Genomic DNA, 14,307 nt, shown 5'->3' on the forward strand with positions numbered 1-14,307 from the left:
CCTGGGTCTTTGTGTGTGTTTGTATACGTGCGTGTAGGAGGAGATTACATAGATTCCACGCCACCGGGCCGGACCACAGATGAAACGCTGCCGGGGGAAGGCTGATTAGCCACATCAGCGAGACACGGCAAGACAAGGCGTCACAGACTGCTGTTGGACCCGGTCCCATCTGCCTCCTGCTAAGCAGCAAGCAAGGCCGGATCGAGTTGTTTTGATCCTGCGCGGGGTTTCTGCGCCTGTTGTCCTTGGCTAAACGCAAAAGCAACACAAGGCCGAAGCTGTTCCTCTGAATAGACAGCGCCAGCACTGCAGCAAACGTGGCGTGTTAACACTGATTCCTCAAACTTCCAGTGTGGGTTTTACAGCACTGTACACAACGGAGCTTGCAAGTAAAGCGATGAGAGCAGGCCACATTTTTTATGAGATGATTAATAACTGAGAAAGAAGCTCCACAATGTGTACACAGCTGGTAGTTCACATCAACAGCAGCAAGAAGCAGGAAAGAAGTTGGACAAAGTGTTGCCGTTACATTGCTGACACATCAGCGTAAGGCTCAGTGTGACACTTGAGGGTGTGTTGTCCAATTCCTGATGAACCAGTCTAGAATCTGCGGGTTACAATGAAGTCAGAGGATGCCAGCAAACAGGTATGTCTGGCACTAAACTCTGATTTTTGCCAACTGTATTTACAGGATTGAGTCATCAGAGGCTTCGTGTCCCCAAACATTTGAAACGTTCATGAATGTTTTCCTTTCAAAAATAGCCTCGACTGTATTTGTGCAATGGGGGATTTAAAAGAGGGACAACATTAAATTGTGTTTGTGCATTTCTTAAGTAAAAAAAAATAAAACAAGAATGAAAAATAATAATAATTACACGGTGTCATCTCCCAACAGTGAGGATACTGTCATTTAAATTGCAGGTTTCGGGGATCAGACACTGAGCTGAACAGTCTCTTCACACCAAAGTGAGAGAATATTGAAAGTTTAAGGAGCAGGAGGAGCGAGATGAGTAGGTTTCCTAGAACAGTTTCAACCCTGACAGGTAAAAGTGCGATGGCGCCCAGGAAGTCACTGTGCATTAACACTAGCTAGAGCTATTTTCTGTTTTTAATGAACTCAGTTGTTTTGTGTCCTCTTCTTTTGGCTCCCAACTGTACAATTAAGCGCCACAAACGGTTTGTCTGGCCAAACACCAATGAATGAAACAATGCATTAGCTCACATTTTTATGCAGATTTTCTGGAAATTTGGTTGAAATCTGGCCTAAATGTAAGATGGAAGCCTGACTTGAGTCCTTGGCTAAGAAAATTTATACAATCGAGGTGGAAACAGTGCAGTCCCAGGGCTGCTGCTCAGCTCCATCTTGATAGCAGCCTCTCTGAAAGGCAGGCGTGTTCCCCTCACTGTCCAGATTCTTATCTCTGTAATTGCGTTCCAGTCAGGGAGGAGCAGTAGTGGAGCTGGCAACGGCGCTGCCTGCCACCCACTCCAAGACAGGAGACATGCTCCAATAGAGACTCTGGAGTGCCGGGGCTTTTAGTTCAGTGCCAAGAGAGACGTGGGTTGCCGCTTTGTCAGCTCGACCTGCATTCAGGATCCAAATGTTGTCTCTCAAGGGTACCGCTGGAGGTTTACAGTGAGCGGGGGGGGGTGCGAGTTTATTGACACGTGTCACAGGTCTGGCTACTCCGGAACACAGGAGCTCAAGCCAACAGTGCCTCGACAATGGTATATGAGATAAGTGTCTCATTTCTACTGTCCACAATGGCTGGACTCAGAGCAGACGCCGGCTGCCAGAAAATCCTTCCTGTACACCACGTCTGAGGAAACCAGGCTGCCAAATTCACTTACCGTATATTATTATGTTGATTACTCTTCTGTTTTTGTTCCTGTATTCATATGTGAGCTTAATACGCAACACCTGGTAACTTTTATACCACAGCCACTTATTTTCATTAGTGATTAAGCAGCTGATCATTTTCTTGATAAATTGATTCATTGCTTGTTCTATCAAATAAAATTCTGAATAATGTCCCTCAAATGTCCTGTTTTGTTCAAGCCCAAAGACCTACAAAGAGCTACAAAGATTGGGAAATTAAGAAAATATTCATATTTAATAGTCCAACCCAGTGAACATTGTTATTTTTCCTTTGATTAATGAATGTTCGAGCTTAAATGACAACTGTTACTCTACTTATTTCAAACAATTAATATCCTTTTGAAAAGCCCTGAATACACACGTTTGATTACATTACCTTAAAGCTCTGTCGATGGACAAATACTGATATTAGGAGAAGTGACAAGCACTTTGAGGATCGGACAGCAAGAGGCAAAGGCAACCTTTCAAAGACAAAGTAAAGCAGACTGCATGTTTGTTTTAACATCAGGCAGATGAAGGACAGAGACACCACACAGTTGTGAAAGGATGTGGTTCTCTGGTAACACAAGAGAAAGCTGTAAAAGAGAAACTAGGTTTTTCGAGTCATTCTGAAAGTCTGTTGGCTGCCTATGACGTCAATTGCATCGACAAAGATCTGTCACTTTCATACGCCCATCAGATCAACTATTAAAAAAAAAAATTCAAGTCAAGGTCGCATCGTCGTTTGCTAAATTTAACTGACATTAGAAATGAGTTTATTCAAATGCGTCTTTGTACGGCTCAATCAGTCCAATCTAACTGTGCATATATTGCTTCGGAGTATACTGTAGACTCCACTTTTCCCAGGGACTCAGGAAAAACCAACACCTCGTTCGCTCAACTGGGCTGAATTCATCATCTGAAAGCTGGCAGGAAAATCAATGAAAACTAATAAAAGGGTCATGCAGCGTGAACAGAGGCCTTATTTGAATCATGTCCAAGGATGCGGTCTGGTCCAATAAAGTGCGTGGAGTGAGCTGTGCGATGCTGGCAAAGTTTAGCGAGTTGTTTGCCTCGGTAAAGTTATTCACTCAGGAATCTTAAAGAAATACTCTGTTTTCATGCTTAATGATTAGCTCATCCTCATTTCTTCAGTTCACTGTATGTTCACGATACACTAAGCAACAAGGTTTCTAAAGGCGTGAGTCTGTGGATAGATGAATTTATTCGTTTTCTAAATGGCAAGGAAACAAGATTCCTGATTTTGAATGCACACTTGTTTAAAAGCTTAGAATGCAGCACGTACCTGCTACGTTGACTTTTTCGGAGTTCGTGGCACTGGGTGTGGCAGTGCTGGTACCGTTGGTCAGGTTTCCCCCCGTGCCGTTGTAGATGTTCTCCACCTTGGACTCCAGCTTGCCCAGCCTCAGCATGATGTTATCCAGCAGCACTGCCAGGGTCTTCTTCAAGTCTGCAAGCAGGAAACGGAGGCTTCATTTCCTCGCCAGTAACAAATATAAAGAAATATCTGGCAAGTGAGGCTCTGTCAGGTGCTTTGTAGGGCTTCAGGGCAGAGCGCATGAAGTTATGCCAGATTTTATCATGCGTGTGTGGTGGTTGGGTTTTTTTTTTTTTCACTTTATGCTGCCAAAATCAACCTTTTAAACTGTTCTTGCCAATTTATTAACAAAAGCATGATACAGTAGCAGGATAACAAGAGTCTACGGCCGTGCTAGTAGCTCACAATGTTATGATGTTAATGCTTTGCTGGTTTATTTGAACTATTTGTTAATTGTATTTTAACTATTCTGGCTCTGTTTATCGATTTTGGTTCTTACTCTTCATCCATTCTGATTCTCTGATTGATTTCAATTCATATGGATCCATCCTCTTACAACCATGAATATCTGTTTCAAATGTCAGGGAAGTCTATCTATCAGTGACTGAGATAGTTCCATCGGGGCCAAGTGGTATTTTTTAGCACATACAATATACACATAATTAGGTTTAAGCTTAAGACTGCTCAAGAGAGCATATGAAATTAATTACAGATGTTTTTGGTCTTGTAAATTTCTCTGTATCTCATTAGCAGATTCTAAATGAGAAAAAGGCTTCTTTTTTTTTTTTTTTATTAGCAGCATTCTTGCCATTACAGTGAACACATGCATGACATTTAAGCCGCAGCCTGTAGTCTGGGGAACGTTGCTCAGCGATGTCTGAAAACGTACGGCCGGGGACACTTCATTTCCCTCCACAACAAGTCATTGAGATTTGAGGCGCTCAGCTCGAGGCTCATTTAAATGTAAACCCAGAGCCACTGCATCTCTGGAAGTGACCTTGCTTTTTAATTTGGGTCTTTGCATTTCCGTGGGCATCTTTTCCTCCGTGAGCACTTATCTGCATAGGACACAACCAACGGTAGAACGAGCAGGAAGATTGCTGACCAGTAATGAGACGGATAGGGCATCCGTTCAAAAATGGCACTGTCACATTGTTAAGGCACGGCATTTTTTGGCCTTATTTATTGTGTCATTTGTCTGATACTTTCACCTGCAGCAATTGCAATGGCATTTACAGAGAAATGTTAAGTTGTTTCATGCTGCTGTATATTGAGTATAACAGCAAATATAATATAATGACATTTGTCATCGGCTATGAGCTCACTGATAATCATCAAACCCACAGCATGCTGCATTATTCATACATCGGCTTACATGTCGAGAGAGGCTCACGCTTGCGCTCCTCAGATGATGATAATTGCCACTTGTCTATCACATGCGAGCGGCACTTTTCCCCGCGACGTGATGCATTTGACACGCCAGTTTTCATCACGTCAGAGAGATTGGCAAGGGCACAACGAGGCCTGGCACGGAGCACCAGCCTGATTCGTGGGAAGAGAAAAGGCCAGAGCGTTTGTCTGATTTGGACGAGCTGTGTGCGCTGGGAGGAGCAGATGTACAGAGAGCAGCACAGCGATACCAGAAAGAAGCCAAATGGAAAGCTTTGGTGCAGCGGCCTTGCCAAGCTATTATAGAATCAAAGGGGTGAGGATTGAGTTAATGCTCCCCTATGTTGACTTGAGTAACACAGGATTACTGTATGTCCACTGACATCAAGCTGAATACTACAAAGATTGACTGGGCTTGTTTATTATCTCACTCTGCACTTTAGTTGATATGCTTTGCAATAGGAGGGAGGAAGATAAATAAGCTTACAAATTTGTTCAAAACATCCCCCAAGATGATGCATAATTGTGTCCAAATTTTTAGAAATTCATTTGCGGTTCATAAAACATAAAAAATAGATTGGTCTTTATCAAAAGTCTTGATTAACTCCTACACAACAAATATTTTTTTCTGTAAATTCTTTATATGAATAAAAATGTGTGGACAATAAACTGCTATGCATCCTTCTCTGCTGAGGGCAACAAATGAGAAATGTCCAAAACCACCCTCTGCACACTTCGCAGTAATTAAATGTGAGGTTTTGAGTCAGAGACCTTCATTAGCCGGTGTGTTAGAAAGGTATTCATGGGTCTGTGAACAACGCTTCCACTTGTCCGCTTGTGCACTAATAACACTGCCAGGTAACCCAATGAGTAATAGCACACCTGGGGACACATTTCTGCTTGTCTCAATATTTCTTAGGCAGGTGATGCAGTAGCAAAACAAAACCTCAAGCGGTAAACACACTGAACTTCACTCCACTTTTAACAACAGTGTCAAATTAATCTGGATGCACGGTGACCTGGGGATTTTTCATTAAGCTAATGAGCATTAAAAAGGAGTGATTTCACAGGAGCATAAGCCCGAGGCGTTCATCGGTGATCTCCATTGTTTACTGTCATCCATAAGGCGAGTCTTAACCCAGCCTGGCAGTGGACTCCATGTCGGTCAGACATAATATAACAAGCAGCAGACAGACACAGGAGGAAGACGCAATGACCTTCTGCCCAAGAGAGGACGAAGAGGATTAGACCAACAATATGTGTAAGCTTACACTACAGCCAGGTTCTTCTCAATTCTGAGATTGGCCCTGCGGAGGAGGCCGTGGCAGAGAGCACAAGTGTGATATGTTTCCACGGCACAAAAGAAATCCACAATAGCGAGTGTCCTGCGCTGTAGCAACAAGACATGGTGTCGGGTTGCTCGTCACACACAGCTGCGTGGATCAGTTTCAGGATGGGAGGAGTGGGAAATGTCATATCCTTGTCAGAAGACGGTGTGACAAGCGTCCTCGATATGGCTTCAAGCGAAAAGACACTTGCGGTGGAGTTCTGCTTTCTCTTGGACTAAAGACTTATCATATTTATGTTTAAATCTAATTAATTCTTAAGTAAGGAAAATTAATCACAGTGTGATTTAGCTGGACTTAAATCACAAAAATCTTTAAGGCACGAACACAAAGTATCTAAATCTGGCTGTGCATAAAAAGAGAGACTGCAAGCTGCTTTTCAACAGGTGAGTTTCTTAGAATTATCACCACTAATAAAGCAAGCAAGCGTCCCAAATCAGCTTTCAGGAGCTACAATATTAAACTCGCATGCATTAGGATTTTATGGGTCATTTTAAAGTAGTAAAGAAGGAAACCCTGCTTGCCTTTAAACTTGTTGTGAATCGTATCAAGGCAAACGCAGAAGGCACAGAGCGTTCTGCTGCCTCGCTATCTAATCAAGGACTTGAAATGGATTTTGATGTGATACTGGACGCCGGTCAGCAGACTGCTGCAGCACCGTGAAAATCAATCCATCATATAAGGGAACAAAACAAACCGGACAGGAATCTGTTCCCTGGAAACGTTAGCTGATATTACAGGAAAATCTATCGATGGAGCTCGGATCACTTTACCTCCAAATTGATTCAGAGTAACTCCTCGGTGAATGTCCGATATAAGTTTGGGGAATTAAGGTAGCACAAAAAAAAAATAAAAAATTCTTATTATTGGCTATAATGTTCCAGAAGTTAAGGTTTTGATTTCCTCAAAGTTGCCTGGATGATACTGTCGAGTTATTTTTTTTTTATGTATAGGGGCATGCAGACAGTGGTTTACATACGGTGGTACTTCTACAATTTGCATTTATCATTCAATAAGCACAAGCACCTTAAGCCAGCAGTGCACTTGTTTCTTTGCATTGTCCAGCTTTACTTTCTCCGGGAGCTGATTTAATCTCCAGAAGCTTTACTGTATCCTGTTGTTTCTCTGAGCATTAGAGAACAATCAATTCCAATCTCAGGTTTCTAATGAAGCCTCCCATCGAGCCATACAGGTCTATTAATGGCATGAATAACTTATTGATGGGTCTTCTGGACCTGTGCTATTACAGTATTATGCTCCAATGCAGCTGTATCAGCTTTAAATCTCCCAGACAGGTTTTTTTTTGAGGATAGCCAATACTGGAGGTACACAAGTGGAACCATTCTATCCAATTTAAGAAAGACGTAAAAAGTGAGGTAAAGCAAAGAATTACATTATATAATGACTTTACAGAAGATTACTATAGCCTGGTTGTAATCTTGTGAAAATAAAAGAAATTAATACATTTATTTTTGCTATGCTAACAGACTAATTCTGTTAACTTTTTAATCTGTGCATTCCTCATTCAGCAGGCTATAACTACTGACTACTTCAGGTATTTGTTGTTATTCTCATGAAACATTAGCCCTACTGATAGGCGTAAGGCATTTTGCTATAACTGAAGCAGAAGAGTGACTGTGTTGTTTTTTTGTAGTTGTGTATGAGTGTTTGCATGACTTGAGAACACATCCTGACCTTGCTGAAAAGAATATGTGCGTACAAAACTTCTTGACGTTAATGTAAAAGCATCAGTCCTGTTCCCTGACAGCAGCATAGCAATTACTATACATAAACCTCAATTAGGCTGAGTGTCCATACAGCATATCCTCTCTGAGCACCAGCATCTGTTTTTCAATTGTTCCCAGTGAGCAGAGTGTGTATGTGGCCACAGTCGTTTGTGCAGCCACTCAAGGCACTTCTAGTTGAAAGTCTCTGAATACTTCAGAAAGGCACTGGTCTCTTCATTGTCGCTCCCTTTCAAGCAACTAATCAGATCTACCATACAACAGTTGTAAGAGTGGTGATATGTTGTCAAGATATTGACAAAACCCTCCAGCGTAGGAGTGTATTTTTGATGAAGTGTCTCTGCCCGAGCTTTTCTGTCAGGAAAAAAAAAACAAAACACGAATGGACACACACCCTCACAGAGTGGTATACTCACCATAAGCTGTCATGGTTCCCACATATGGCCCATCCATGACACTCTGGTTCTCCTCAGCCAGCGCTTTGATGTAGCGCTTGCTGAGGTCCAGGATCTGCTGCCGCAGCACAGCACTGTTCTCATGGCTGGCTCGTTGCTGGATGGTGAAATGCAACAGCATCATGCCCCAGATGAAGCCAAAGCTGACCAGAAAGAAGCCCAGCTTCTGGGATGACAGCTTCCACAAGAAAGGTGTAGCCATGCTGACTTGACGGGGAGGGGGGGGTCGGATGGGATGCTGTGACTGTAATTCAACCAAGGGAAGGTGCAGAGGTTGGGGAGGAAAATCAGGAGGGCAGGCGGGGCATGGCTGTGTCAGTTCGTGTAGCTGCGGTAGCTTTTCAGGGGTGGTGGACGGCTTGTTCGCCTCACCGGCGTGACTTCTTTCTCTGACCCATCCTCATAGCTTAGTAACATCTCAGGGGACTGGGTCCGGCCTACTGCATCCTGCTGCAGAAAAGACAAACAAAAAGGAAGGAGAGACAAGTGGTTAGTTGGTGGGTTTGCTAAACACAGATAATGAGGGAGTTCCCGCTCCCAACCCAATCCCTCTTGTACAAGATTGCCATAAGAACCCTGATAGCTGAGAGTGAGTCAGCAGCTTCAGTCATAACTTTGGGTGCAACCACAGATTGATTGATTAGTTTACAACTACTGGTAAAAAAAAAAAAAAAAAAAAAGGAAATTGTCACTAAGTCCAGGCAATAAATGCAAACATATACAATTAACTAGTCATATAATTATTATATGACTAATTCCATAATTAATTAGTCACATTGAAGACAAAAGAGCAACAAATCCTCATATCTGTGACCCTTTTTTCCCAACAATGACTTCAAAGATGATTTACTTATGGAAACTGGCTAAATTCACAATAATTTTTTGTCAGTTCACTAAAATGAAGAGGTGAATTGTTGCAGTACCAAAATGTAATCTTGAAGTATTTCTTTCAAGCAGATGCAGAGCAGAGAAAAATGCCCTGCTGTATAAAATAATGCTCCACTGAGGCTGAACTGAGAGAAGTGTGAGTTTGATTCTGCAGAAAACCAATGGATTTTCAAAGGATGAGACACAATTTCACAGCCGAAAGCCAAACACTAGAAGTGATTAAGCATGACCGCACAACATTACGGCTGCTGAAAACCAATCCAGGTAAGCATCGTACAGTTTATTTGAATAGTTTCTAGCGAATGAGAAACCAGCCATGAATGGGCGAGCACACAGGAGGTGTTAGAAATGAGCGCAGTGCAGCTCTCCAGCTCTGCCTGTTACTTTAAGCAGAGCAGCCAGTTTATAACTGCAGCAGACCACAGAGCACAGAGGCATACTGTATCCTAACTGAAGGTTGCTGTGTGTGGAGGCTCCTACGGTATGCATGCAGTACGGTGATGCACCAAACTGTTAATTTGACTCGATAGGAGAGGCTGAATGCAGGCATACAGTACAGTCAGCCTGCAGGGAACACTTCTTACCTTGTAGTGTCAATAATGCATGAATTTAAATGTTTTACACACGGAAAACAAGACATTAAAACTATTACATGGGCTATGTCCAACTAAAATATATATGTTGAGTATAGTGTAATAGATTGTGGGAATGACAAAACATGATAAGTTCTTCCAAAGTCATTCAAGTTCAACGCTTTTCTGACTCTTGAAATAAAGGCTCCACAGAGCAGTCTTGTTTAATCCAGTCAGTGGGATGTTTATGATTGATGTATGGAATTAATGCAATACCGTGTATAGTCCCGTCAAAATACAAACATTTGGATAGACTACAATTTATCTTCCTCACTGACAAGTGAGAACACAAACAGAATGTTAAATAATCTGTCTTTCTGGTGTTGTATTTTGACTTTTTTTTTTTCTAAAATGTTCACAAGGCTTTCCTTCTAGATAAATGAAGAAACCTTTCCCTCTTGGACTGTGAGTGTGGATGAACATGTGTATGTACAGCATGTTTGAGATGTAAACTAAAGGTCACACAGTTACTCATTTATTCTCACTGAAGGTAAAATCTGTAGGAGGGAAAAGGTCAAGGACAGGTTGAATTAGTCAAGCTCAGTTTCACTTAATTTGTTGTTCACAGCAGGATACAAGCTTTTGTATTTAATGCATTTATTATTTAATATATATATAGTCATTTTAATTGCCAATCAATTGCTTGATTTATTAGTTTAAAAAATGCCAGAAAATAGGAAAATGCCTACGGTCTACAGCATCAGTCCAAAACTCAAACACTGTTATTTTTTTCAATTTGAATATATAAAACAGAGAAAGGCTGCAAAAGATTAACATTTTACAAGTTGGAATCAGAGAATATTTAATTCAAAACACATTCAAGACAGGCTGAAATATGAAACACGCTTTAGCCAGGTGTAAATGTTTAAATGCATCCGAGGCTGATCCCTGATCAGGTAAACTACTGAATAATCTGTACGGTGAGGAAACAGTCGCCTGGCTGCCATTTAACTGTTGTGTGAATTTGAAGCAAACAGTTGAACAGCTTGAAGCACGACGCAAAAACACGGAAACAAGGTTAGTGCGAGTAAGAGAAGTTCAGAACAACCACTGACCCATTTGTTTCCTTTACCGACGCTGTTCACGATTGAAATGCTATTTTTCTTCAAATGTTTTTTGGCAGACACCGAACAGCTTCAGGTGAAACACCACCACTATCTGAGCTGGAGTAGAGCCAATCACTTGCCTGTAGCCCCAGACCAACCAGATGGAGTGCAATTTGGAAAATAGAAATGCACATATGTGGCTACGGACAGCAGCGGATTTGCACACGGACAAGCAAACAAACATACACTTTAATATGTGCTACATTGGGGATCTGTGTATGTAGATATCAGCGCACAGCATCTCTTTGAGACAAGCATCTATTTTTTTATGGTTAGGGTTAGTTAGTGGCTGCACTTCTGGACATGCAACATTTGAAACAAAGAGCTTGATTGTGCAGATTTTCAAATCACAAAGACACAAACTTCTCGTTAATGTACTGCAGGGCTGAGCAATTCAAATCTGTCCAAATGCAATAAAATCACAGGAGCTGCAGTTTTGTTCATAAAAATAAACTGTGTGATAAACTATCAATAATAATTAAGCATTGCAGTGCTACAGTGATGTCCCAGCCAAAAAAATCTGCAGAAAAGGAATGAAAAAAATGACACTATATCTGTGTAATCACAACATGATTTCTTCATCTCACTCAGCCTTAATGTACGACTTCCTGTAGATAAATATGTACAGCAACAGTTGCAGCATCCATATTATCAGTGCAACAGTGTGCAGACATTGTATTTTCTCATCAATGCTGTAAATAAACAACTAAGATTTTCTCAACAGGCGGCTATATTATTATTCATATTCCATCCATCCATCCATCCACCCATTATCTATACACCACTTAATCCTCATTAGGGTCGCGGGGGGGCTGGAGTCTATCCCAGCCTACTCAGGGCGAATGTAGGGGACACCCTGGACAGGTCACCAGTCTATCACAGGGCTACACTTAGAGACAGACAACCAAGCACACTCACATTCACGCCTATGGACAATCACCAATTAAGCTCAGCATGTTTTTGGACTGTGTGGGAGAAAGTCAGAGAACCCGGAGAGAACCCACGCTGCACGGGGAGAACATGCAAACTCCACGCAGAAAGATCCCAGTGCCCCCACCGGGATGCAAACCGGCGACCTTCTTGCTGCGAGACAACAGTGCTACCAACTGCAGTCCTATTATTTATATAGTTTAAAAAAAAGACATTTCTAATCATGACATACTTCCCTTTTCTCGATTGTGAGAACAGCTTCTGAGATCTGCGAGACAACCGTACCAAGCTAAACTGCAATATGCTTTTTTTTTTTTTTTTTAATCCTCGCTACCGTTACTGCTGATTGAACACAATCGTACCACTAACAACACATTTGGCTTTAACCATCAAACTATTGCTCTTAATCCAGGATGAGACAGCCCTGCAGCACTTTGGAAGCTGTTAAATAGTTCAACAAGTCTTAACTGACAACCTCTAGGCAATCTATGCTAAGCTAAATAAATGCTTCTGGCTTTAGGCGTTAAGGAACAACAACTAAAAAAAAAAAAATCTTTCCAGCACATAATCAAGCCAAAAGAGAAAAGATGTTAGATGTTCTCTCATCTGCATTCAACCACTGTAGCTGTAAATGAGGCTAAGTGTGGGGAGGGGATTTCTGCAGCCTTGCTTTTGAACTGCGTCTTTCTTATGCTCTTTCAAAGCAGCTCTAACCAGGTCAGGACCACAGCTGGCATGAATGCAACACTTCGCACAAAAAAAAAAAAGACATTAACTTGACCGAAACAACTAAACGTCTCACCTGTTTTGACTCTAATGTGTCTAGCAATGTTTTTTTCCTGCACCTAAAGCGACGATGGTTACATGAGCACCAAATAGTCGAAAGAAAATCATCAGCACCTTCCCAAGAAATACAAAAGGCAGCCACACAAAAGGCTCTTTTCACCTTACATCCATCAGCTTCATAAATAGGTCAGAGACAGCTGCAAGCAGCTTCCAACAGGGCTGGAATCTCACAGCAGGTTATGACACACCATAATTGTTCAGTCATTTAGGACAAAGGCTCGTGTTTGTTTTCTGTATGGACAGAGATCTTTTTATACATTTTGAACAAAGCAGGGACATACATGTCTGAAATGAAGACAAGTGAAAATCCCTCTATCTTTTTTTGTTATATTCACCACAGTCTAATCTGTTTTGTGATGTGTGCATAACAGGGAGGAAAAATAAAATTTCTGCACTTCACTGCGAATTCATGACACAAGCCCTTGGCAGTATAGCTCTGTGCAATCTGCAGCGCTGATAACATCGGATGTCTCTCATTGCTTGGGACTCTGGTGGAGGAGGGCAGGAAAAAGGCTGGCAGTGCGCTCTGGTTGGGAGCTGACAAGGATGGGAGGCTCTGGGGCTGTTTTATCAGAGAGCAACGCAGCTCTGAGTACCCCACGGTACATCGCTGTAAGATGCACGAGCCAAAAACTACACAGAACACTGACTCAATCACTTCTGTTTCTGAAAACACACATTTCTCAGTCGGAGCTGGCTCTCTTGCCTGGCCTGATTGCCTACATCTATCCATCTTATTTAACACTGAAACTGATCATGCAACATCACCCCTTTGTTGGGAAGCTTTCCAGTGACGGGCCATGCCCAATGATCTCTGGGGAAAGTTTCAGTGCAGCCATTCAAAGCCCCACCTCCCCGCAGCGCATATATCTCCTCTCGTTACCTTCTGGTTTCTAATTCAGGATCTTAATTTGTCTGGCAGGGAGCCCTCTGGCTCTCACCAGCAGCAGCCCAGTGAAACTCTGCGATGACAGCCAGCTAAGGTTGCAGAATATATGATCCTTCGCAACTTGAGATGATACCGTAACAACCCGCTGAATGGTTTTTTCATTGTTGGAAGAAGTTGCAGCACATAAAACTCTGCAGGTTAAAGAGGCGGTAGAGACAGAAACAATTGAATCATTCAAGCCTGGGAGAAATCAGTGTCCCCCCAAATCTGCTGCTGCAAAGGACTTTGTCCTGTTGAGGACAAAAGAAATGAAATTTCAGCTTAGCTGTTCAGTTTAAAGTACGCAGCACACTGTAGCACTGATAAGGACAGCTAGACATGAAAAGAGGAAGCTCTGTTCGACTCTATGGTCACGAAATAGCAGAAAAATGTTTTGTAAGATGGGTGTGCTTGCTGTGGCTGGAAACATTTTATCTGACAAAGACCACAAATTAGAAAAAAGTACAGCAGCAGTCGTGCTTACAAACGAGATATTGCTTATTGTCTAAATGGCCTCATTCCCATTCTGAAACTTTAGACTTGATTTAAGCGGCACACAATGAAAACAGTTTACTTTGTATATCTGTGTTGGTTGCATGGATGACCTTGTTATTTAATACAAAGCCTTTACTGTTCCAGAATAAAGTGGGAAAACTGAACAAAGACTCTTTATTGTCGAGGTAGAAAATTCAACACCATCTGTTTGTAATCAAGGTGCAACAAGTGATTTTAAATTAAATACATGTATTTCTGGGAAGTCGAACAGATGGCGAGTGAACTTCATTGTCAAAAACGACATTATGAAGGTAAAAATTCTAATATAGCTCCAAGAAACAATTACTAAA

At 41.9% G+C, this 14,307-nt stretch overlaps 1 protein-coding gene across 2 annotated transcripts in view; it reads right to left on the reverse strand.

Moving 5' to 3' along the window:
* mgat5 (alpha-1,6-mannosylglycoprotein 6-beta-N-acetylglucosaminyltransferase) overlaps positions 1 to 14,307 on the reverse strand; it is a 92,011-nt gene that overhangs the window by 69,205 nt on the left and 8,499 nt on the right. The window contains exons 2-3 of one of the 2 annotated variants that reach the window (XM_008297769.1): positions 8,094 to 8,579; positions 3,165 to 3,329 (exon numbers count right to left, since the gene is read on the reverse strand). In XM_008297769.1, coding sequence (XP_008295991.1) covers positions 3,165 to 3,329; positions 8,094 to 8,334 — 406 coding nt within the window. In that variant the 5' untranslated portion in view covers positions 8,335 to 8,579. Of the gene's footprint in view, positions 1 to 3,164; positions 3,330 to 8,093; positions 8,583 to 14,307 lie in introns of both variants that reach the window. The other variant, XM_008297768.1, reaches the window with a different exon arrangement.

This window comes from Stegastes partitus, unplaced genomic scaffold (assembly GCF_000690725.1).
Source record: "Stegastes partitus isolate 25-593 unplaced genomic scaffold, Stegastes_partitus-1.0.2 Scaffold1246, whole genome shotgun sequence".
Taxonomy (NCBI): Eukaryota; Metazoa; Chordata; class Actinopteri; family Pomacentridae; genus Stegastes; species Stegastes partitus.